Below are 23,390 nucleotides of genomic sequence, written 5' to 3' on the forward strand. Positions count from 1 at the left end.
TAGGGTCTCCTGAGAAATCCTTGTTACTCATATAACATATAAATCTGACACTGCTCCCACTATTTACAGGTCAAAGGTAAAAGCAGAATTAATTAAACATATATATCCTGCCCAGTGGCCAAGTGGAGGAGATGGGTAACAGAGGCTTGGTAATGATGATCATGCTTGAAACTACATTTCCTAGTTTGGCCAAGAATTTGAATAAACCTGCTTCCAAGTAGGAGATTATTAAGTCTGGCTTATTCTGATCAGTGCCCTTCCTTATCAGAGGAACTGATTGGAACTGTTCTGAACAGGAATAGTGAAGCATACATGCTCCAGCAGTGCACAGCCAGCCAACCAAGTTATCTGAAACATTTTGCAGACAACCAGCAACAGGATAAACCAAGCAGCTTTACATAGTTCAGCCAAACAAATCATATTTAAATGCTTAGTTTATTCTTTGAAGTAAGAGACCAATGAGCTAGACCAGTGGAAAAAAGAAAGCAAGCAAGAAAGAGATTCAATGTTTATGTTATTTATTGCTTCCATTATAGGTTCTCAGGATCTTAAGAACATGGGATCATTTGCTGATGACATACAAAAACACTGAGAGTTTCTACCTAGAATCTTGATATCTTTTACCTTCATATGCTGCAGAGAATTTTGTTTGGTTTTGGAGTTTCCAACTCTGATCACAGATAAATCCATGAACAATAAGAAAACAGCAATGAATTACACATACGCATATCTACACACTCACAATGGATCAAAACATTAGCAAATACTATGGTTATTGGTACCACATTCAATCACTTCTACTTATACCTCACAAAGCAAAATGAGTCATAAATTACTGTCACCTTAGAGAGTTCATGGGTCACTTTTATATGTATTTTTAGTGCCTTCAGAGCAATATCTGTTACCTAATGCTGTGTTTTCCTTATTCTTCCACAAACACCTGAAAGCCATAAGTGAGATTCTTCACTCATATCTTGCCAGATCAACTAAACACTGCCCATCTGCATTCATTCTTCTGCCAAGGTGGCCATACATATGCAGTCACTAGCATCCCTTATGGTCTACAATGGCCTCATTAAAAACAGACTTCTGGAAGGAGGGCTTTACAGCTCTAATTTTCTCAGCAAAACAGATATTTCATCCAGCCTGTAGATGCGAGAATCTGCTGAAACACTACCTCACAAAGAGGAGGAAAAGGAAAGATCCAAGAGGATTTCTCTTAAAAAATCTGCACTCAGGTTTTGTTTCCAGTTATTTTGATTTCATTATACAAGCAGCTACATGAGGTACTAGACAGCAAAAGATGAACCTAAAGCAGAAAAGCACATCAAGAATCAAAAAATAAAAGCAATAAGGAGACCTTCCAGAGACTGCTGGGTGAGGTGGGGAGTGGGCAGTGTTTTGTGCCTTTCATCCCTAAGGAACGGACCTGAAGTGACTTTGGAAGTTCATTTAACAGAATGTGTTAATATTTAGTTACATATTTAGACAGCTTTACTGTCATTTGATTTTGCAACAGGCTGATGTGTTTGAAAATGTGAATTTCCACAAAGAAAAAAAGTTTGTTTGTTTGTTTTTCCCCACCATGGTCCAAAAAATAAACTAAATGATTTCTAGAGGTCCGTTCCAGCCCCTACAATTTTGCCAGTTAGTTGCTGTTTTTCAGTTTCTACCATGTCTGGACATTTTTCTAGAATAGAAGTGGCGTTCATGGCTTTCTTTTCCTAGGAGTCACTTGTAATGTATTTGCAGTTGTGGTGAGTTTTTTCCACTCTGTGTTCAGCCAAGTACTCTTCTCCTGAATAATGGCATAAATGTTGACTTAAAATACATAAAAATAAATAGGCTGGCAACAGGTTTTCCTTCTAAGGCAGAAAAGCCACTTGCCCCACACTAGACAGAAGATTTCATCAGAGACCCATCCACTTCGGTTGAACTTTATCAAAGTTATAAAAATAAATGTTAGCATTTAAAACTCCCTTAGAAGCCAAACAGCTGAATGTTGCTCTGTTTATCTTCCCCGGAGTATATTTATTTATTATTACTGTTTATATATTGAACTTAAGACCAAAATGAGAACTTGCTTGCAAGTTTAACTACGCAGGATGTGACTGTTACTTCCCTATACACCACGTGACCTGGCTTTTTTGTCTCCCTCTTCACTACAGAAGAACTAAATTCAGAAAACTTGGGTGAAATTACTCTGCTCTCAAAACTTCATAATGACTTCACAAGCAAGCTGGATACCAGTCCTAATGACGTTTCTTCTCTTACGTAAGTGGTCTATTGTATTTCTTTTTCATCCTTTTAGAGAGGTGCTTTTTTTTCCCTGAACTTTGTGAGGTTATTTCCCATATGACTGCATGTATGTTGTTTAAGAATTTATTTAGAACTCTGATCCTTAGGGAAGGAACTTATGTTGAAACAGTGTAGAATTTTACTGTGCTTTCTAGCCAAGATTTCCTAGCTTGAGTACTAAGGCATCATCCAGAAGACATCCTGAAGTTAAAAGCATGCACCTTTGCAGATGAGATGGCAAAGCTGCCAAGCATCCTGTTTGGCACAATGCAGGAAAGTAGTTCAATGGAGCATAGGAAGAAATTGATCCACATGCATGCTACCTGCAAACCACTTTTGGTCTTTGTGTCTCTCATAGGATGTTGAAGCTCCTGACTCAGGATAATGCTTCTATGGCATTCAAGCCAATGCAAGGCTTTGTCACCCTCATAACTTGCCTCTTGCTTCATGGTTTCTCAGCTCCATTTTTTGTAGGGAGGTACTGGGTCACACAGCTAGGAAGTATCATCAGAACTCATGTTAACACTGGGGCTTAGGTGGACTACCAGAGAAGAAGGAGTTGATAGCAACTCCACAACAGAAGCTTACATGGGTTACAGTGACCTCCAAGACATTAGGTAAGGGGGCAGGCACCCTCTGGTGGTCAAAACCTCATTGTCACCAAACAGACACCCCATGCCACCCTATTTCGAGCAGAAATTCACAGAAAATCACCTGTCCTTGGGGAATACCACAGATAGTTTTCCCCACCTGAAGCACACAGAACAGACATTCCCCCTAACATTCACTGGAAACATGCTCCTGCTGCCTCTGCAAGCAATACTATCCATAGGTCTAGAGCAGTGCTCTGTCCTCATTCCATCTTTCTTAGTATGCATAGAAATTTGTCACTCTCATTACCATTTTGTTGGCTTTTGATATTCTCTGCGCCTTCCTATGGATGCTCCCAAGAACCCAGAGGAATGAGGCTGTTTGCCACAAAGGACATGGTTAACCAGCTGTGCTTATAGATGTGAAGAGAATGTCAGCAGCAAATGCTCCCTATTACTGACTAGCTATTGCTCAGCAAACAAATGGTGCAAGTCCCATTAATACGACAACATTTCCCTGGAGCAAGGAGATGTAGACCTAAGAACAGCAAGACATGCAAAAGCTACTCTGCAATAGATACAGGGAAAATGCATTGACATGCCTCCAAGCATTACACAGAAGGGTGTAGACAATACCATATCTGTGGGCCTTGGATAGAGAGGAGCCTGGCAAGGACTAGAGGAGTTCCTGCTTCCTTGTAGGAGTGACATTTGTCTTCTGTGGAAAAGGACAGAGGAAGGAAACCATTTAGACAGATGTGAACAATGCCTACCTTACAGAATTTATATTTAGCTTAGAATTTTGCTGCATCAAACACCAGCCAATTATTATTATTATTATTATTATTTTAAATAATGCTGTAACATGATGGAAAACACAGAAATGACAGCAGAGTAGCAAAGTCCTAGGCTGCAGCAAGAGAGGATTCGCTCAGATACAGTAGTCATTAGCACAGAAATAAAGGGAAAAAAACTGCTTACCTTCAAAACGCCTCAGGTATGCAGGAATCTCCACCAAGATACCCTTGCCTCCATTGCCAACACTTAAATGAGGTCTAGGAAAGGGTATATCCTGGCTTTACCTCTTCTGGTTAATCAGGAGCTTTGCATGCACCTGAGTTGGCCCTGCCTTCCCACCAGGTGCTCAATCACTCCTTCAAGCCATGACTCAGCATTTCCACTAGAAATGGTTTTCAGGAATTGTTTTCAGTGGAGTCATTGCCAGTAATAACTTCTTTGTTGAAGTCATTCCCTTTTGACTATGGAGCTGCTCAGATACACAGTGAGATCTTTTATTCCACATTACCTCTCAGCTTCCCAGTTATTTTCTTCCTTTCCCCTTTGCTCCCCCCCAAAGGAGGCAGATGCTGAACCCCTGGCTACTTCAGTGCCACAAGGCCAACCACTACCCGATCCAATGAAAAGGAGAAATCTGAGAGGGAGGAGGAAGAAAATCACATGGAAACAGGAGGCAATAGAAGGGAGTGAGGAAGGAGCTGTGCATCAAGGGAGACAAGGTGCATGTTTTTATTATGGCAGGTTACAGGAGATTCAGGTCCCCTCGCAGTCTGGGGAATTTTTATATATACATGTGGTGCAAATATATATATATATATATATATGGATTCATCACCTGCTTGCTGTTTTACCTCCAGGGTAGTAAATAAAATCATGGCTCCTGGTTCAAACACAATATGCAACATCAACACAATTAGTATCACAGAACAACCAGATGGCATTGCCATCTGTTGGCATACATGTTTTTATAAATCCAGTCTTTAAATACAGTTATATTTCGATAAATTCCAGGCCTATTGGAACTAGTGCAGCCACTTCCCCAGTTGGTATCTCCAAACAACCACACAGGGTTTGTTTGTTATCAGAAGACTTCCACTGTCCCCTTGACAAGAATCAATTCCACCTTCTAACTATCCAGTACAGATTATCGTAGACAAAATCATGCCATTGCAGATATTGATAGAATTACACGTAGAATGTCCTATTAAGGTACCATGACATAATTCAAGTCACTTGCTGTTTTACCTCCTTGGCATTCTGCTCCCCACCCAGATATCCAGTACTGCAGATTAGACCGGATTTAGGCAGGCAAACTGGCCGTACAGTATCAGTAAAACTCAGTGGTGTCTCTTCACAAAGTCATCAACCTGTGTTATGGTGCAAATTTCATGTTATGGATGAGTCAGGCACATTTGAGGGGTCAGAAAGCTCCATCAGTTGCCTCAAGATCCTTTGAGAATGATCTGGAAGTCACTCCAATAGAGATATCAAACTCATCTTCAAGGTTCTATGACCCAGAAGCAAATCTTGTCCAAGTTCAGAGGGTTTATTGAAAGGATGGGAGATAGTCCGAACCCAGAGATGAGAGCCAGTCAGAAAGCTAGAATTGGGCCTGGGGTGCTGCAGAGCATTGGGAATCATTGCTGTCACCCTTGAGGATTGTGTCCATCCCCAAGAGATCAGAGCTGAAGGCAGGACTTAGATCAATCATCGACATGCATGTGTATGGGTTGATGGTTATGCTAGATGATCTCTGTGGTCTTTCCAGTCTTAATGATTCTATGACTGCATTAATCCATTTCTTTCCACCTAAGGAAAAACCAAAGCAAACAGAAGACAGCCATCTAACACTCACTCCTCAAAAGCGAAAGGTTTTCAAGGAGCATCTAGTAAATTATATTAAATGTTAATTAAAATCATATTGGAAGTATGAACTGAAAACATCCCCTTCAGTCCCATGGGATTTCAGAGGTTTCCTTCCCTCCTTTTTTTAAAAGGAAACTAATAATTAAATCTCAATATATTAAACTGACCTACATAAAATATTCCATGTAAAATATTATTTCTGCCATAAAACACATAATCTGTCACTGGTTTAATTCTATTAGAAAGCATACATTAAGGTCTATGTATTATGACCATTAGGATAATAAAAGTAATACAATATAACTTTTATTATGTTTGAATTTGAAACATTCTTCATATGAGCACAAAGAATAATTAGAGAGGTGGAAGAAAGGTGGCTTTTTAAAAATTATTTTTAATTTATAATGAAATAAATTCACAGGCAAGAGCAAAGAGACTAAAAGAGACTGATTGTGAATCTGGAAACCCAGGAGCTTTGCTTTTTACACCAACAACATAGTCTTGGTTTTATTTATTTAAATTTCCTTCTCTTTGTAACTTCGATTTTGGTCAGGTTAAACAAACATCTTTGTGGTCGGATCTGGAAACGAATTCCTCACACCTTCCAACTCCCATCTCAAAGCATCATGGGATTTTTGAAGAGAAAAGTGTTTTGTTTCTGTCTGTATAAAATAAATTTCCAGACATTTTGATTATGAAGAACAGGGAAAAAAAATACTTTCAGCTGAGAATTACAGCTCCCAAAATACATTTGGTTTAAAATGCAAGAGCTTGTTTTAAGCTTCTCTCCATAGCTTTGAAGCTTGGTTCATAATTTATGAAAATTTGGGATTAAAAATGTGACTAAGATCAGTAAATAAAAATAAATCTGTTCAGAGCTACCCAATAGATCGGATTTTTTGACATCATGGCAGAAATCCCAGAGCCCATGCTCAGCTCAAGAGAGGTTTCCAGCCATCTGCAAAGCAGACTTAAGGTGGACTCTCTAAAGGGACCAAAATGATTGGTTGCATGGCTTTGGGAAGAAGAGGATTATACTTCAAGTTTAAAAGCAATCCTATTTCTAGCATTCATTTTACTGGAGAAGAAATGAAAGCCCAGCCACCAAAGAAGGCAGAATGACTGATACACCATTCTCAGTTTTATCCAGGTAGATGTAGAACACTTTTCTTGATGTCCTAACAGGCCAAAATATTTACGTTTCAGATTTTTGGAGAGCAAAGGTATATGCTTCTGGAAACACAGAGGAAATAGGTGAGTTCATGGGGACAGAAAAGCGAAAAACTACATTCCTTTTTGCGTTATATATCTAGAAGAATTCACATGCTTTTTATGTACAGAAAATCATACTCTGCTTATGTGCTTGTACTTTTCCTAGCACAGTAAAGTCTTGCTGTGGGACTATAGCCTCAGCCTGATAGATGAAGGTGGATCCCTATGGTGCACACATGAATCATGATACGCTTTGCAGTTTACACTTAAAAAAAAAAAAAAAATCTTCCTAGTAAGGACTCACATACAGAGCAGTCAGGAGGCAGGAATATGAGTCTGGGGATACAAAGTGAAGGGCAGTTGGGATTTTGGGATCCATTTTGAGGGAAAAATTAGAGTTGTAGCTATAAAACTCAGCTGAGACCTGGATACACTGAATGCTAAACTTGTTCATTACCATAAAACTTCATTGAGCCCATTAGCCAACAGGCTTGCACAACTTCATGCTATACAGGGGCAGTCTGATATGTTAGTATTCCCAGCTAGCCAGTCTGGCTCAGCTTTGTCAGCCCCTTCTCAAGAAGAGAAAACCAATAAAAATATACAAACAAAATTTTTTAACTTTGCAACTTTGTGTTACCATATCTGAAACACAGTTCTGTTTATTAATTATTGGTGTGTATTCACAGATTTGTTTTCAATTTTTACAGATTTCACGTATCTTATTATAGGAGTTACTCTGGGAGCCTTTCTAGCAATTGCTTTTATAGCAGTAATAATTTGCATGATCAAAAAACAAATGCTTGACCATGTCTTCAGAGGTAAGAGAAGTTACTCCTGATTTCTTATTCAGAGTTCTAGATTTCCTTGTGCTCTGGATCAGCAGATCTGAGCTCTGCTGTTAGGCATTGCATGTTTGTTGCAACTCCAATTTTCCTCTGAAGAACTATTTGAAAATGTCGGAAGTGCCAGGGACCCAGAAGTTTTCAGTGTAACTAAATCAGCTATTCCACTTAACTAGAGAAATATGATTCACTACAGCTTACTGCTTGGATATCTTTCTGGGTAACAAATTTTTGAAACAAAATTCTACCTATTCAATGTAAGTAAGAGTCTGTTGGATTTGTAGGATGGACAGGAGTGGATTTCAAAAATCAACTTTGCAGCTCAAGGTGCATGCAAAGCACCAGCTCTGTGTAGTTCATTTTTCAGAACAAAGGAATTCCCCTAAACTTAGCAAATTTCCATCACTTTAAAAATAAAAGAAGTTATTAGAGATGTCAATCTGAAAAATGCAATGAAAGAATTCAGTGCAGCCAGGCTGCTACATATCAGGATTGGGAACCAACCATCTGTTCACCATATCTAGAACTTGGTTCTGCAACTGTATCTTCACTTTAGCCTTCATGTAACAAACAAGTTATGTCCCAGCATCCCAAACTGTATAACTATTAATTCAGCAGTTTACCATGTCCCAGCCCTTCGACAGCAGATACAGTCTCTTGCTTAGTAAAAAGAAGAGCAGAGCTGTCTTAACTGTCAAGCATGAAGTGAAGTAGACTGAGCTCCCTGAGCCTAGCCTTTTGGTCTCCATCATAGCATAGATTCAATGCCATTTTCAGTAAATGCTGATCTCTTAATGGATATTTTTGCAAACAGACTCCCCAGGCACCCCATGAGGACACAAATGATATTGTAATGCCACTTCCTGAAAGATAAATGTCTGATGTCTTCTTTATGGGCAGTATGCAATGGTCCTAAGGGGAAACTACTTCCTCCTAATTTTCATCAAGCATCTGTCCTTGAAGTTGGTCCTCATTATACTCTGAGGATGTACTACAGTCTCAAAATAGCTAAAATAAAAACAAAAATAATTTTGAGAAAAATTGTCAGAAGAGATTCCAGATGGAAGAACTGAGAAAGGCTTTAGGAATGTTACGTGGTACTGCTAGTATCAGAGTTTTACCTCAGACAGGATAGCTTTGCCTGCTTCACCACCTGTTCTGGTTGCATCCTCACTACTTCTGAACAGGTCTATCACCACCCTATTCCTTGCTTTTTAACTAATCCTATTTTCCTATTCTCTCTTTAGAGTCAGAGGGCAAAATGGATAGAAGGTAAGAGTCATTGCTTTTTGGGTCTTCTGAGATGCAGTGTGATATACCAACTGTAGTAACTAACTCTGCTGTCTTTATGCATGATATTTCCCTGCAGCTGTGATTTAAAAGATAACACAACATATATGCAGGTCTCTAGAGGACCACGCTACCCAGTTGTAATGATCAGAAAGATCAGTGCAGTGGAATGGCCATACAGGAGGTGTAATGACAAAGAGACTAGCACAAATGGAAAGGTGTTACAAAGAAAAAGAAAAAGTGCTCACCAGTCTCTGAAGCTCTAAGCTCTCAGAGAAAACTCTACAAAAGAGAGATCTCAGAGAACTTTCCCCAGTGGCAGTCAGCCTTTAAATGGGGTCTAAGAGAGGTGCAGCCATTTTTTCCGGTCACACAGCTGAATTGCCTTCAGGTGTGCTCTCAGGGCTGACCCAGTCCTTTCCCCACGTGCTCAATCAGTGGTTCAGGCCGTGACTCAACAGTATATCTAGTGGAGCAGCATGGAAAAGGGAAATCCCATTCAACAGGAGTTTGACATGTAAGAACTGGAAAAAAACATCTCAGTAGGATGAGATTTCTTTTAAAAAGTAAATTGTTCAAATACTTTTGATTCTGCCTATTTATTTTGTATTTCATATTACAATTGCAAGTTTTAATCACCAGCCCTCCAAAACAACATCATCAAAAACAAACCAACAAAAAAAACAACTCCAAAAGCATTAAATGAATTACTAGATGAAAGCCAAACGCCTTGTTTCAAGGGTTTTCTTTCACACTGTTAGAATTTTTCCGTATTTTTTGTTTTTATGATACTGATATTTTCAAAAGTGCTTTAGATTAAATATATACAAATCTAAGCAAATGGCTTTGTCCAAAGCTTCCCAGTCACTACGATTGGACCAGTTCTGAGATCTCCCTTTTCCCCAGGTTTCTTACAGATCAAGTCATACAGTGATCATTCTGTAAGGGATACATTTTTACCCTTTAATTTCTTTCCCCCTACCCAGAAACAGCAAGTCCACTATATGTTTTGAGCACCTAATGATACCAGAGGCAATGCCAGATTGCTTAGGAGATGACTGCTCCTCATCTGAGGTCATTCAATAGGGCAGAGATGTACACAGTGGGAAACGTAGCCTGCAAGTTGTCTGTTGGATCACAATAATCTGCAGGAGTAGATGATGTTTTGTGTTTCTACAAGACACTTTATAAGTAACTAGAAAAGAGATTACATAAATTAATCAGCATTCTCATAAAGTGAAGGCAACAGCTGTTCTCAGTGACCTAAGAAAAGCCTTTTAGCCTCTCTCAAAGAGATGAATATGAGGCTAATAGGCATGTCCCCATCACCACCATTCCTCACAGAGCCCATACAACATATGCAGACATTCAGTTGAAGATCAAGGCAAGGACATTCCTTGAGAAAAGTACTTCAGTGTTTTGCTTGACAGAAAAAGGCCCCAGCCTGGAGCATATAATGTTTTCCAAGGAAGATGCTTTCACAACCTAAACCAGCTAATGGGCACAAAACCCGTTTCCTTTCACATCACAGAACATTCAATCTATTTTCTTCCAAGGCACTCACAATTTCTGCCTATCAACCCAAAACAAATTAGGACTATTGTACAGTCAGAAGACAAAACATTGAGCACGTAGTACGCTGTTTCTGGTGAGCTAAGGACAGTATGGAAAGCAGTGAATGAGGAAGAGCAGGTGAAGAAGAAAACTAAAGCAAAACAGAAACCATAGAGACAGTATGAGCATTCATGACACCTTCCCTCTGATCTTCCTAGGGGAAGCGACTGATTTTGTCATGGCAGCAAGATTTAGCAGCCTTAATGATGATCTTACACTGGCCTCTCAGATGATTCCTTGTCCCAGTCTACAAGCAGTTGCTAAAAGGTAGAAGTTCCCAGTTGCATGTTAAAATTCTGATCTTCAGGCTGGAAACAGGATGCAATGCATATAAGTTTTCTGCCTTTGAGCCACTGACGCTGACCAGTGAGAAAAGCTGTAATTCCAGAATATTTAGGGGCAAAACTATGTATGCTAAAGATGATGTTTTTCTGTTAAGTAGAAAACAACTGGAAATCAACCATCTTTTCTTAGTTGTACTTTTTAATTTTATTATAGCACTGAGTAATGTATAAACTCCTTTGTTCTTGTTCACTTTGAGGCACCTATGTACTACTCCTTAGTGGATTTTAAAGGGGTTCTATAAAACAGAAGCTGATCTGAGGAAACAGTATTTACTTTTACTGGTCTTGAGGAAACCATTGTTTTGTAAGTGTAAGAGTTAGTATATAATGCAAGCCTCAGTGAGTAACAAATATGTAATCTGCTCTTGTTTATCTACTATAATGATAGAGTAGCACAACTGATAAAACAATGCTGCAGGTGATGCAAACACGTACATTAGGCTCTAAGGAGCTTATGAGGATATTAGTGAGAAAACAACAGTATTACCTGTGAAATACAGATATTCTTGAGATAACACCACTTTTTAGCTAGGAAGTATATAACATAGTTTGTTTTATAAACAAATCTATGCTATTTCACATCTCAGCAAAAACTTGTTCTTGCACCACCATTCTTCAATATAAACTATCTAGTCACAGAAAAATCAAAGGGAAATGCAGCATACAAAATCCAGTGTTCTATTTCATCTTTTCTCCTACCCTTTATAGGACCTTTCCACAGGACTCTTATTCATACTGGCATCTCTTCTTTGTAGGACTCAACAAATGGTGGTATATGTTTTAGATTTTAACATTCATCATTTAAGTGTTTGAGGACATTTGTACGTCTAAAAATAAAGTGTATGGGAAGGAGCTGTTCCTAACAACTTGGAAAAAAAAAAAAAAGCAAACAAACAAAAAACCTCATAACACATGAACACTGCAACCCCTCAGGACACTGGACCAGAAACCATCACTTTCCTGAAAGCCACACTTAAATATCATAATCACCAAAGCTTGAAGAGACTTCCAAGATCATCCAGTCAATAGTCCACAAATATTATTTACCTTGAATACTTACATTGTAAACACTACAGTATTATAAGTACTGTGAATTTCCACAAGAGTAACCAAGCTATATGCTCATTTTATTAGATTCATTTTTTCCTATTGGTCAAAGGGATAACTCCCCATTTACTCAAGTCAATGGAGACATGGTAATCAGATGTAACCTAATTTTCACTACTTGCTTCAATACTCTGAGGACTCTAATTCATGGCATTTCTAGGCCAGTGGCTCATTCTGGAAAACCCTTTCGATAAAGAAAACTCTACTACAAATTACTACCTCCTAAGTTTATTCCAATCAATCATACAGGCATTCTAAGTGATAATCAGTGTATCACTCCTTTAGGACTGGAGAGGAAAACTGGTATATCATCTGCAGACAATTTTCTACTTGACCACTGATGATTGCTCAGGGAAAAGTAAAACAAAAAACTACCACCTCAATCCAACTGACACCACGCTTGCTAAAATTTTGTTTCACATTTCACATATTGTACCCATAAGTGCCTCAAGCCATCCCAATGACTGTCATAAGCTTAGGTGGATGTCATCCAGAGCAGTGTCATCATGGTCATCAAACTTAGAGCAGACAAAGGAATGCAGATAATCCCCTTTCATTTTAGAGCCGTGGAACCTAACCTAAGAGAAAACACTACAAGGTCATGTTTTCACCAAAGTCAGACAGCATTCCCGCGTGTCACTTTCGCTGTTTTCCCAAGCCATTACAGCAGAAGTATTTCTAGCTCTAAATGATACCAGTTCACCGTGAAATAACTCACAGTGTTTACCTCTGTATTAAGTCAGGCATATAACACATGGCTTAAACAATCAGTTCACAATGGGGTGCCCTTAAACACAATGGAATATTTACTAACACCTGAGAAGAGAAAGAGCCTTGAGGCAAGCTGCTGTCAACTAACAAAACAGTAATTTAGACGTCAACTGACAATTATTTAATGTCCTTTTTTTTAATTAATAGCTCATGTCAGTTTCAAATATCATCTTGGTGTAAGCTTAGTAAATTATAATGCCTAAAATTTCATGCAAGTTTAATGTATTAATAAAAATGTCTGGGCACATTTAATGCTAGCAATATTTTGAGTTAACTACAGTGTATGGCAGCCAGATTTATTCTGACAGGAGACAAAAAAAGAGGCATACAGAGACAAGGAGAAGGATGGAGAGACAGAGGACATGGAGTAAAATGGAAAGGCACACATTTGATCCTGCTGAAATAGCTAAAATAATCTGTTGCCTCAACACATTCTTAGCAGCAGTGTATATCAAAACTCATCATGCAGCTTTGAGGGTTCTACAGGCTCCTGCATAAATCACTCAGCATAAGATCAGGTTTTAAATGCAATGCACAAGTCATTATGATATGTGAAGGAGGAGCTTCAGAGCTGCACACACAAAGTGCCAAGCAGATTGGCGATTTTCTTTTGCTACCCAAACAAGCATCTAGATGTTCTCTTGAGTTTACACTTGATTTCTTCCATTTCTTTCCATTGCTGGACTTTTCTTGTGAAATACATGGTATGCATGTCAGAGGATTCTTTAGACAGAGGGCTTGGAACTAAACTAAATACTTGTTTAAAATCTCTTTTTTGAAGGGAAAAACAACTCAGCTAAATATTGTCATCCGTGCACTATTCTCAGCTGGTGGAATTTTTCCAGTGGGTTGTAGCAGACCATGCCCGTTGAAAGGAAAAACCCTCTTTCCTCATTCTGACCACACAAAATCTGTGCACTCCAAGCATGAGTGATGCACCTTCCTGGTCATGTCAGATTTTCATAAATAATAGTAAGGTCAATAAGCAATTTCAAGGCAGTAAGATACTTAAAGACTATAATTAGAAGTAGCTCCATGAAAAACAGTTCTCCTTTCTTCCTACACCCTCATGAAACAGGCAAAAGATGTCCTTTACCAGCAACAAATCACACAGAGTGGCACATGATGGCACTGTGTATTCTCCATGCACATAATGGCTCACTACAGCCCAGAAATGCAGGACACAGTTGCAACTCCAGCTCAAAGGTGTTCCTCTGGGAGGCAAGGTTTAATTTTAGCCACATTTAGTTTCAGCCTACCCAGTTTCCCTGCATAAAAGGAGCCTGCAAGGATGGTCTCTTGCACTGAACATCCCCATTGAACAGAGGAAAATCACAATTGCAGAGTACAAGAAGTGTTTTGTAGAAATAGCATGTTACTGTCCAGGCTACCGGCAATCTGCGAAGGGCCTGCAGCTGAGCAAATTCTCAAAGCCCCCATGAAATGATAACCTTTGAGGCTGAGACAGGGTTTGAAGTAATGTCTCATTGCTTACATCTAACCTCCCTCTCTAAAACCAAGGCGAAACAATCATTGCATCTTGAAAGCCTCCATTCTCTATGTTGTTCAACTCTAAAAATACTGCCATGGATTAAACAGAAGGGGAAATCATCCATTTGGAAAAGATAAACATCAGAGATAGATGGCACTGCAAAGACATGTTTTGGACAATGAAGCACAAGTTTGAATGTTGAGCTGCAGTTTCTTCCAGAAGCTCCATAGGTTATAGAAACTGTCTCAGCCTATACATTTAGGTTAAGAACCTTTTTCCTGTTTTATTACATTTGGGCTTGTATTCAGCTGCACAGACAGGCAGAAATAAGGAACATTAACAATAGCTGATCTAAGTTTCAGTGCTTCCATCGGGTTTAGAGCCACAAAGAAAGAAAAACATCATATTTTCAAGTGGAGAACAGTTCTTAAGTTTGCTTTTGATCTAAGTAGTCCAGACTGGTCTATAATACCGTGAACTGCAGGAAGCAATCAAGTACACATAAGTCACACCACTGATACTATTAGCTGAAGTCTGAGCTCAAAAACTTAACTGGTCACCTTACTTTAATGCTAGGGTACTTGAGAAAGTCTCAAGGAGGAATCCTTCAGAAAATTCACAAATCAAAATCTTTAAGTAAAAATGCATTTAAAAAGAAGAGGTCTTGCCGTTATTTAAACGTGTCATGGGGAATGGTGGTGCATAGGGAAAAAGAATTAAGATCCAGAATGTGGGCTGTTCAGGACTCTGCGCTCTGAAATGCTTTGCAATGGCTCAACCCCTGGATCAGTTATCCACACGTAACACTATATGTCCAGCCTCTCAGCCACTCTACTATCCATTGAAATCATATCTGCTTAAGATGCAAACACATACTGCTGCTGTACTATAGGCGAGTTCACAGGAAAAAGTTCTTGAAATAGCAAGATGCCAAAAATACATCTGCAAAGGAATTCTATTTTATAGTTACCAATCAGAGTAACTAAACTGTCTTCTCCACAGCAAATTTTTAAATGAAGACAGGAGGAAGCAGGGACTGCTATTGGTTGCTTTAAACCACAATAGAGCAATTTTTATGAATTTTAATTACTTGTCAGTGCAGCAATTTCCTTGTATGGAAATACGTCAGCCTTGGAGATGGATGTTTTCTTTGAACTAATCTGATGTTAAGAGGACATACTTCCCAGAAGTAAGGTGTTTCACTTTTCAGCTTGGAGATATCTGGTATAAGGCTTGTCCATTTTCACTGTTTCATTCAAGCCATGACCCCGTTCAGGATTTGTTCAGACATCTGTGTGGATGCTGCCATTCAGTGCTATTGTTCCTTCCTACAGAAGTTATCACCACTTCAAAGAAGCTTTCTCATACACATTCATGGAGCATCTTGTATGAGAATTGAGGCATCAAAGGGAAAAGAATTAGCTGTAACTTGCATGTCTGTTCTCTTTAAATTCCCAGTCATCCAGGCAAACCCAACATCCTAGCATCACTGAGGCACCGGCATCTGTGCTTGCTTTCCTAAAACAAGCCTCTTTTACTCTCTTTTTAAACTATGATGGTCAGTATTTTTTCTTGGGTCTGGGTCATTCAATAGAATCTCTGACACCTTTAGGATCAAAGATCTGAAAGCTTTCTCTTACCGTTCCTCGGCTATATATACTTTGAGCTATTCTTTCAGCACTCATACTTTCTCCAGAAGACTTTCTCAAATTCTCCCAACTAATGCATTCTCCAAACAGCACAGTCATCATGCCAACGGGGTTTTCATCAATCATTAGAGGTTTACAAATAAGGAAAAACAAAGACATAGCCTCCATAACCTAAATGAGATTTGCAAAGAAGGCATCTACTTTACCGAATCAATCAAAAACGATCCTTTGTGGTCTGCTTAGATGGCAAAGTTTCCCTTTGCACTGTCACCATGAAAAAATATCAGCAGTGAACAACTATTGCGGGAATGTGAGTGGAAGACAACTTGGAGAGTTACTGTCCACTCTGGCAGTGGGAGTGCTTTGACACTTTGCTAAGGACCAGTACAAACCTGCACAAGATGAGCCCAGCCAAAATATACTGGATCAGGTCTGATTCTTTGCTCAGTGTTAAGGATAGACTGAAGGTCGCATTCATTCCAGCGATTCTTTGGAAAAAAAAAAAACCCGAGCAGGTATTCTCAGAATGAACTCTGGGAACTGAGGTTAATGAAAAATGTTTAAAAGCTACCCAAAACTGTAGTCATGCACGCGATTGCCAGTAAACACATATAGAAACAGGCAAAGGTGGTCTAAACAAATTCTTGTGTATTTGTGTAAGTATATTAAAAAAGAAGGGCAAGTAATCCTAGTAAAAATGGCTGTCTCAACCTCTTGCAAATACATAATTGCAGAAACAAATTTTAAATACCCATTCTCTGTTAATTCAACAAATGGAGCAATAAACTGGCTTTTCTACCTAGTTCTCTAACTATCTTGCCTAGCAGAAGGTTGCTCTTCTGAACAACCTTGGCAAGTTACTTTTGCTCAGGCTACCCTTTAAATAAAATGAAATTAATCTTTGTAATTACATACGTCAAAACCAAGGACACTGAGCTTTGTACTGTGCTCTGAACACCAGGCTGTAAAAAGCAGTCCTAAGGCAATTGGTAGGCAGTTTCGGGCCCTCAATGACTTCAGCACTATTCATGAAATCAGGGAATATTTAATATACAGATGCATGCACACAAAAGCAGTATTATATACACACAGCCCAGACTGTTAGGGTTCATTAAATCCCATTCCAGGATACTTCACTGATGCCAGCTATTAGCCTGATGGGCAGAGCCACACTTCTGGCTATTTTTTCCTCTTCCTGGCTACTTTCCACATTCTCTAGGAGAGCATCTGCCCCAAGATGCCTGTGCTCTCATCAGATCTGGGGGCTGCATTTGCAGTTGACCTTTCTACAGCTGCCAAACAGACAGGAATCCTTATTCCTTCCTCCTCCTCTGCACAACTGTTTGAGGCTAGTCCTGAATAGCTCTAAATCATTTGATTGTAAGAGCTAGTCCCAAACCTGCTGAGTCAGGAGAATGCTTTCCTGGTAATATTTAGACACCTGTCGGAGGCAATTCCTTCCACAGCCATTGTGGTCTTTGCTGGCAAACCCGCTGGTGCCCTGATTCCAGCACTAAAGAATCCTGCCTTTCCCTGGAGCTGATGCAAAACTAGATACAAGTTCACAGGTGGAAGATCACCCTCTGTGCTCCTATCAACACCCATCTGGGGTGCGTTAACTCCTGCCCTGGCTGCTGCAGGGCAGAGGGCTCCTGCTCCCAGAGAGCACCTACCCAGCACCCATGTCAAGTCTGTCTTCTATCACTGCATGCACTCACCTCAATACTTCATGTACATTTTGTACGGGGCCTCACAGGGTATCACAGCTTTTCATCCTGGTGTCTGAGAGCTGAAAAAAAGAGCAAGTGTCACAAAATGAAACTCTGACTTCTGCCTTGCAGGCTGCAAGTGCCTGGGGGTTCTGTAGGCTATTTCTGAGGGGTTTAAAGGGCCTTAAGATTTTTCATGTGTGTTTAAATTTGGCTTAAATACCATTCACGATGCCTACACATCAACAGAAAGCGAATATGGACTTGTAAATAGAAAAAGACAGAAAACCACTAGCTGAAAAGTAACTAGGGTATTTTCAGTGCATTAAATCACAACACCTGACCCACTCCCTTGTTTTATTTACTGGTACAGAAGAGGTAGTGGAGCCAGGAGCAACTATCCTTTAGTTAACAGTACTGCCTTTTGAGTCCTTGTGGGCTGGGAGTGAGCTTCCACTGCTCTCTGGAGGAGAGCACAGTACGAGTGTGAGCTGTTCCCAAAGAATGGTCCCATCTCAAAGAAATCCTGTCCTGCTCCCCCCTCCCTCCCAAAACATCTGTGTGCTCTGCCCAGGGAATCAGACCTGCTGCAAATCTGCATGGCATAGCAACAACCACTTTTAGTGAGAACAGGCTGCTCAAGGATGGCCAGCACAAAGGAAGTGATGGAATTCTAAAGCCAGTGTGCTTAGGAAGGCTGGACCACCTTTTGTGTGCCAGCTGGCACTGCCAATTGTGGGAAAGAAGCCTGAGAGTAACAGCAAGAAAGCCATTCTCTGTAAGAAACTTACCAAGTACACAGCGCAGCTCAAAGAGCATCAGCCTCCCCAGCAGTCTTCTCTGCTCCTCCCAAATGCAGAGAATTCAAATTATTTAGGACGGGGCTGCCAATCTCTTCAGAACAGGGCTGGAAGACAGTGCCTGTCCCAGCAGCTCCCTGCCACCTCCCCCCAAACACAGGCAGGGAATGGGATCAGGTGAGCATCCCTAAACCTAACCCACTGCTGATTCACTCCAGTTTGCTCGGATCACTTTGCACTGGCCTCATTCTGCATTAATCAGCTGCCGTGGCCAGAATAAAAGCGGAATTATTACTATTATTTTAATGACTACAGTTGCAGACAGGCAGAAATTCGTGTGACTTAATTTATATGCTTAATTCTGTGTCTTTTTATGTGTGCGTGAAGAAATTTTGACAAGTTCATAAGCACTGCAGACATCTGGTCCCCGATGGTGTTCTCGAGTCTCTCTCCTCTTTGAAAAGAGCTGGTATTTAATTGTAGTACCCCAAACCACAGCAGAGCAGTGTCTCTACTTGGAATTACTTTGTCTGCAGAGTAGGCTGGTGAAGGCAAAAGAGACAAGCTCCAGGAACCTGAGGGCTCTGTATGCTCTCCTGTGGACTTTATGCCAAGTTCAAGCTAAAAGATTGCAGATCAGCTCTTCGCTGTTACTGACACAAATGGTTGGCACAGCAAATTTCACATTAACAGATAATTTCAGCACAACTTTCAAAAAGAACAATGTGATAAAACTTTTCTCAGAGGAGGAAAAAGTTTGAGGCAAGTTACAAGAAATCCATCCCTGGTTGCCTGATGTCCTGCAAGGTATTTCTTTAGCAAAATCATCAGAAAATACTTATGTAGTATTGAAGGAGGGGGACCAAATGCCATTTCCCACCAAGTCACAAGATCTAAGAACATTTAACAGCTGAGAGCTGCAAGGCACGATGAAATCTTACTTCCAAGCACTGACACTAGATGGAGTAAAGCTGAATAAAACATTAAGAGCAATGAAAGAAAGAGAAAGGAGGAAAAGTTCCTGCATTTCACTAGCTGCAGACATGTTGATATTTTCCATATTTGTTTTGAAGAATGCACTGAAAGCTGCTATTAATATTTCACTTGCTTTTCTTTGCAGGTCAAACATGGGATCAAGCCAGAACAGGTGTGTTTCTGTGTGCACATGGGGCTGGGAACAATCTGCCTGGCTCCTACTGACACCCAGAGAGTTCAGGTCTACTCCGTGTGGGCTGTCACAAGCCATACAGCTGCCTCATTCTCCTGCATCCCAGCTGCACAACTGGGATTCCCCAACATAAGGCATAGTGCAGGCTACCTACATGATGGCTCGACTGTGCTGCAGTGCAGCTGCTCCACATGAGCAGCCACTGGAGCAGTGAGCTCTTGGTGATGCAGCAACAGTGGGACACATGAGCTGTTCCCCACTGATGATGATGAGAAGGGGTCTGTGGAAACAGCCCTAAGGGTAATGATACAGTGCAATTCTCTCATCAGGATGCTGCCTTAAAGTGCATTGCATCCCCTACCTAGCAACAGAGGGGGCATCTAGAAGTCACATGACAGTCAGGATTCTTCATTCATTCTGTTAGCTCACTGAGGGAAAACAGGTACCTCCAAAGAGACAAAAACATCTAGGAAAGAAAAGAACAAGCGGGAAGGACTTTATGAATGCAATTACAACCCCAATAATAATAATTCTGTAGAAATCCTGTAATTTTTCTCTGTATAGCACCCACTTCAGTTTTTATAATGATGCTATGGATCATTTTTAGATAAACCAACACCAGAAAGTTAGCATTAACCTGTAATGCTGTCTTTTCTTTTTTTTTCAGAGATGACACCAACACACCAGAACAGCAAAGTACAAATAAGCAATAATCCTTTTCCTATTGACAGTTACCCGGTCTGAGAATCAATGGATATCTCTTGCCCATGAACAGGAATCTCACTAGTAGTAATTCCTTTCCTTGTTCTTTAATTGAAAGACCAATTGATTGATTGGTTACAGGAAGAGCTTACAGTGCATGCTAACTCCCATCACCTGCATCACAAAGCCCATAATCCCCAACAGCATGCACAAGAAGGAAATGTAGGAGGAAAATAAGCAAGATGAACTCTGCTCATTAACAGATCCTGTTTAGTCTGTGACAAGTGTATGACTGATTTCTAAAATCAATTAAATTCAGGGTAAACGAAAAGCTAGCAATACATTTCATCTGCAGAATTCACAATTGTGCTCATATTTCAAATGAGGTTGAATTATCTTAAAAGTCATTCATTTGAGGTTGAAGGAAGATGGGAAAAATGATTTGTGTTAATTTGAAAACATTTCATTCACATCAACTAAAGTTATATTTTTTAACTTTAGGATCAGTATCTTTTGTTTAACTTTAGATTATAATGTTAATTACAGCTATTTTAAATGAATTGTGGTCAATTACAAACAAGTGTTTTTCATGTTTTGATTTTAGAAAATTGAAATTAAGATATTGTTGTATACCCTAAACAAAAACTTTCTACGCATTTGAAATGAAACGTTCCATTTCAACTTTCTACAAACAAGCAAATCTACCACTTCCAAAATCCACTCATCTTCATTTTTTTCAGTATAAAACAATGCACCAAATTCACTCTGAATTCATGAATAGTTTCAGTCTCCCACCCCCTTCATTCTTGTTCTAGCCTTGTATATTCTGTTCAATTTGTTTCCATCAGCTCTGCGTTACCTGATTCTAGGTACAGGCTTCTTACAAATGACAAGAAGAAAGAAGAACAACTGTTAGACTCAACTCCAGCTTGGAAAATCCATATCTTATTAAAAAGCACGACTTGAAAAACTCATGGATACCAGGTGCCTCCCAACCCAGTAATTAACCTCCAGACTGTGAACAGCCACAGTCAGCCCTGCATTATAGGCAGAGCTGATATCCCCTGAGTCAGGGGCTTAGAATCAAAACTGTCAGAGCAGAAATACCAAAATTATGTTTCTATGAGGAAGATACTGTACTAAATACTAATAGAAACTGAAATGATTTGGGTGTATTTTTGTTCTGACCATAGTAAGTCAGGTAATGTTTCCAAATGTACAAAGGAAAAATCCTATTGCTTGGATTATGATTTTTTTGCATGTTTTGAACAAGAAAATATAAGTTGTATTCCAGAGAAAAGTGATATATTGGAATAATTTCCCTGAGCTGCCTAGGTGTCTGTTACCCACTTCAGTTCCAGTGTAGTTCATTAGTAGCATTTGCTAATGGATGAACTAAATGTGATACTTGCTAGTAATTGTGTGCATGTACTTGTGTAAGGGAATAAACTATCTTGTAAGATATCCGTTAATTGATTTGCTTCCCTTAGTACCATTTTAATTAAGACTTGGAAAAGAAGAGAGCATGTGGTCAGGGAGGGAAGGTATTACCTTCCCTTACTTGTGTAAAAAAACATTTCTTTTGCATCATTTCATTACTTGACAGGAAATAACAATGAAAATAAACAAAAAAGAGGATAAGTTACAAGCAGTGGGGGAGAAAGGCCTTGAGAATTATAGTTAATAATCTTGATCAGGCAAAGGTACTGGATTGAAAAATACATAAATCTGCTCCGTGTGATGTAAGAGAAGAGCCAGATTCAACTCTTCCCAAACAGAAAGGATAGCAAATTTTCTATCAAAACAGTTGAAATCTGAATCTTCTTTGGTCTCTCATTCTCATGGCTATAAGTGAAGAATCAGAACATTTTAGTCAAGTTTTTTTTGTTTGTATCTTACAACCACACTTAAATAAATACAAAATAAGATTATTACAAATACTTCCACAAGCTATTCTCAAATGGGAAAACACAAACAAAGGACACCAAATCTGCTTACTAAGATGTTTATACTCACCTACAAATAGAAATATAAATGGAAGGTGAATCAAAGAAAGGGCAAAGAAATGTAGCACTGTATGATCACATAGACCAGGTATGGAATACCAAGTGCCTGCTAATGCAGGATCATAGAACCATAGAATCATTAAGATTGGAAAGGACCTATAAGATCATCTAGTCCAACTACTGACACCATGCCCACTAACCATGTGCCTCAGTGCCACATCTCCATGTTTCCTGAACACCTCCAGGGATGGTGGGTGACTCCTCCGCCTCCCTGGGCAGCTTGTGCCAATGCGTCACTCTCTTTCTGAGAAGAAATTTCCTAGGTCAGAATAAAAGCTCACCTTCTCCAGAAGCCTCTTTGTCACAGTGGCTAGTAACAAATGCCTGCACAAAGTCTAAGCCCAGCAAACACATGCCTCTACTTTCCTAGCAGATACTACTGGCCTCAGCATGCTTCTGCTTAGCATCACTAAGCCAAAAGAGATGCTGTTGAGTTTGATATCTTCAGGTGTACTTACTTTCCATAGTAAGAAGTAGTGGATTCCATAGAAAATATATCTACTAAGAAAATAGAGGCCTTTACTGTTACTACATCCATGAATTTGCACGGTCCCTACTCCCACAGTGTGAAGGCAATTCCCGTACTCCAAAGAAGGCATGTTCACAATTTATAGAGAGGGGAAATGAGACATGGAGATGCCAAAGTGCTGTGCCAAAGGCCAATGCAGCCTCAGCAGAGCAGAGAAAACAGACATTTTCCAAGTCCAACGTGGGAGATCTAATTATTATTATGAGACCATCATTCTTCTTTACTGCTGCCTCCAAGAAAAACACTGCTTTTGGAATGGTTAGGTGTTAAGTATTTCACCTTATTGAATATTATTGGTCTTGATTCTCATATTTCAGGCTTTAAGCCGTTGAATATCCCTACGCCTTTATTCACAGCTGTATCAAGCACTAACAGCAAAGTCAGTGGTATTGCTCTGGGGGTGAATGTTGTGTGTAATAAAAACAAACCCAAATGCTTCACAGGCAAACTGTGGCGCCGTGTGCAGGTCTTGCCTTCTGCATTTAGTTATAAAAATATCTTCCCTCCTACAAGTCATGCAGTGCTTGCAGGAGGCCAGCG

General features: G+C 39.7%; 1 protein-coding gene across 1 annotated transcript; it reads left to right on the forward strand.

The window, feature by feature from the left end:
* Window positions 1-2,255: 2,255 nt before the first annotated feature.
* On the forward strand, window positions 2,256-21,719 carry TMEM273 (transmembrane protein 273). The gene is made up of 6 exons (XM_052677412.1): window positions 2,256-2,274; window positions 6,738-6,806; window positions 7,475-7,585; window positions 8,857-8,881; window positions 19,506-19,532; window positions 20,221-21,719. The coding sequence occupies exons 1-6, from the start codon at window positions 2,256-2,258 to the stop codon at window positions 20,264-20,266; spliced, it is 297 nt and encodes a 98-aa protein (XP_052533372.1). The 3' UTR covers window positions 20,267-21,719.
* The last annotated feature ends 1,671 nt before the right edge of the window (window positions 21,720-23,390 follow it).

The sequence above is a fragment of the Tympanuchus pallidicinctus genome, unplaced genomic scaffold (genome assembly GCF_026119805.1).
Source record: "Tympanuchus pallidicinctus isolate F22 unplaced genomic scaffold, pur_lepc_1.0 scaffold16, whole genome shotgun sequence".
Taxonomy (NCBI): domain Eukaryota; kingdom Metazoa; phylum Chordata; class Aves; order Galliformes; family Phasianidae; genus Tympanuchus; species Tympanuchus pallidicinctus.

Coding starts and splice junctions, on each gene's coding strand:
- TMEM273 (XM_052677412.1), top strand. Junction 7,586..8,856: donor GCTTGACCATGTCTTCAGAG/GTAAGAGAAGTT, acceptor TTCTCTCTTTAG/AGTCAGAGGGCAAAATGGAT. Junction 19,533..20,220: donor ATGGGATCAAGCCAGAACAG/GTGTGTTTCTGT, acceptor TTTTTTTTTCAG/AGATGACACCAACACACCAG.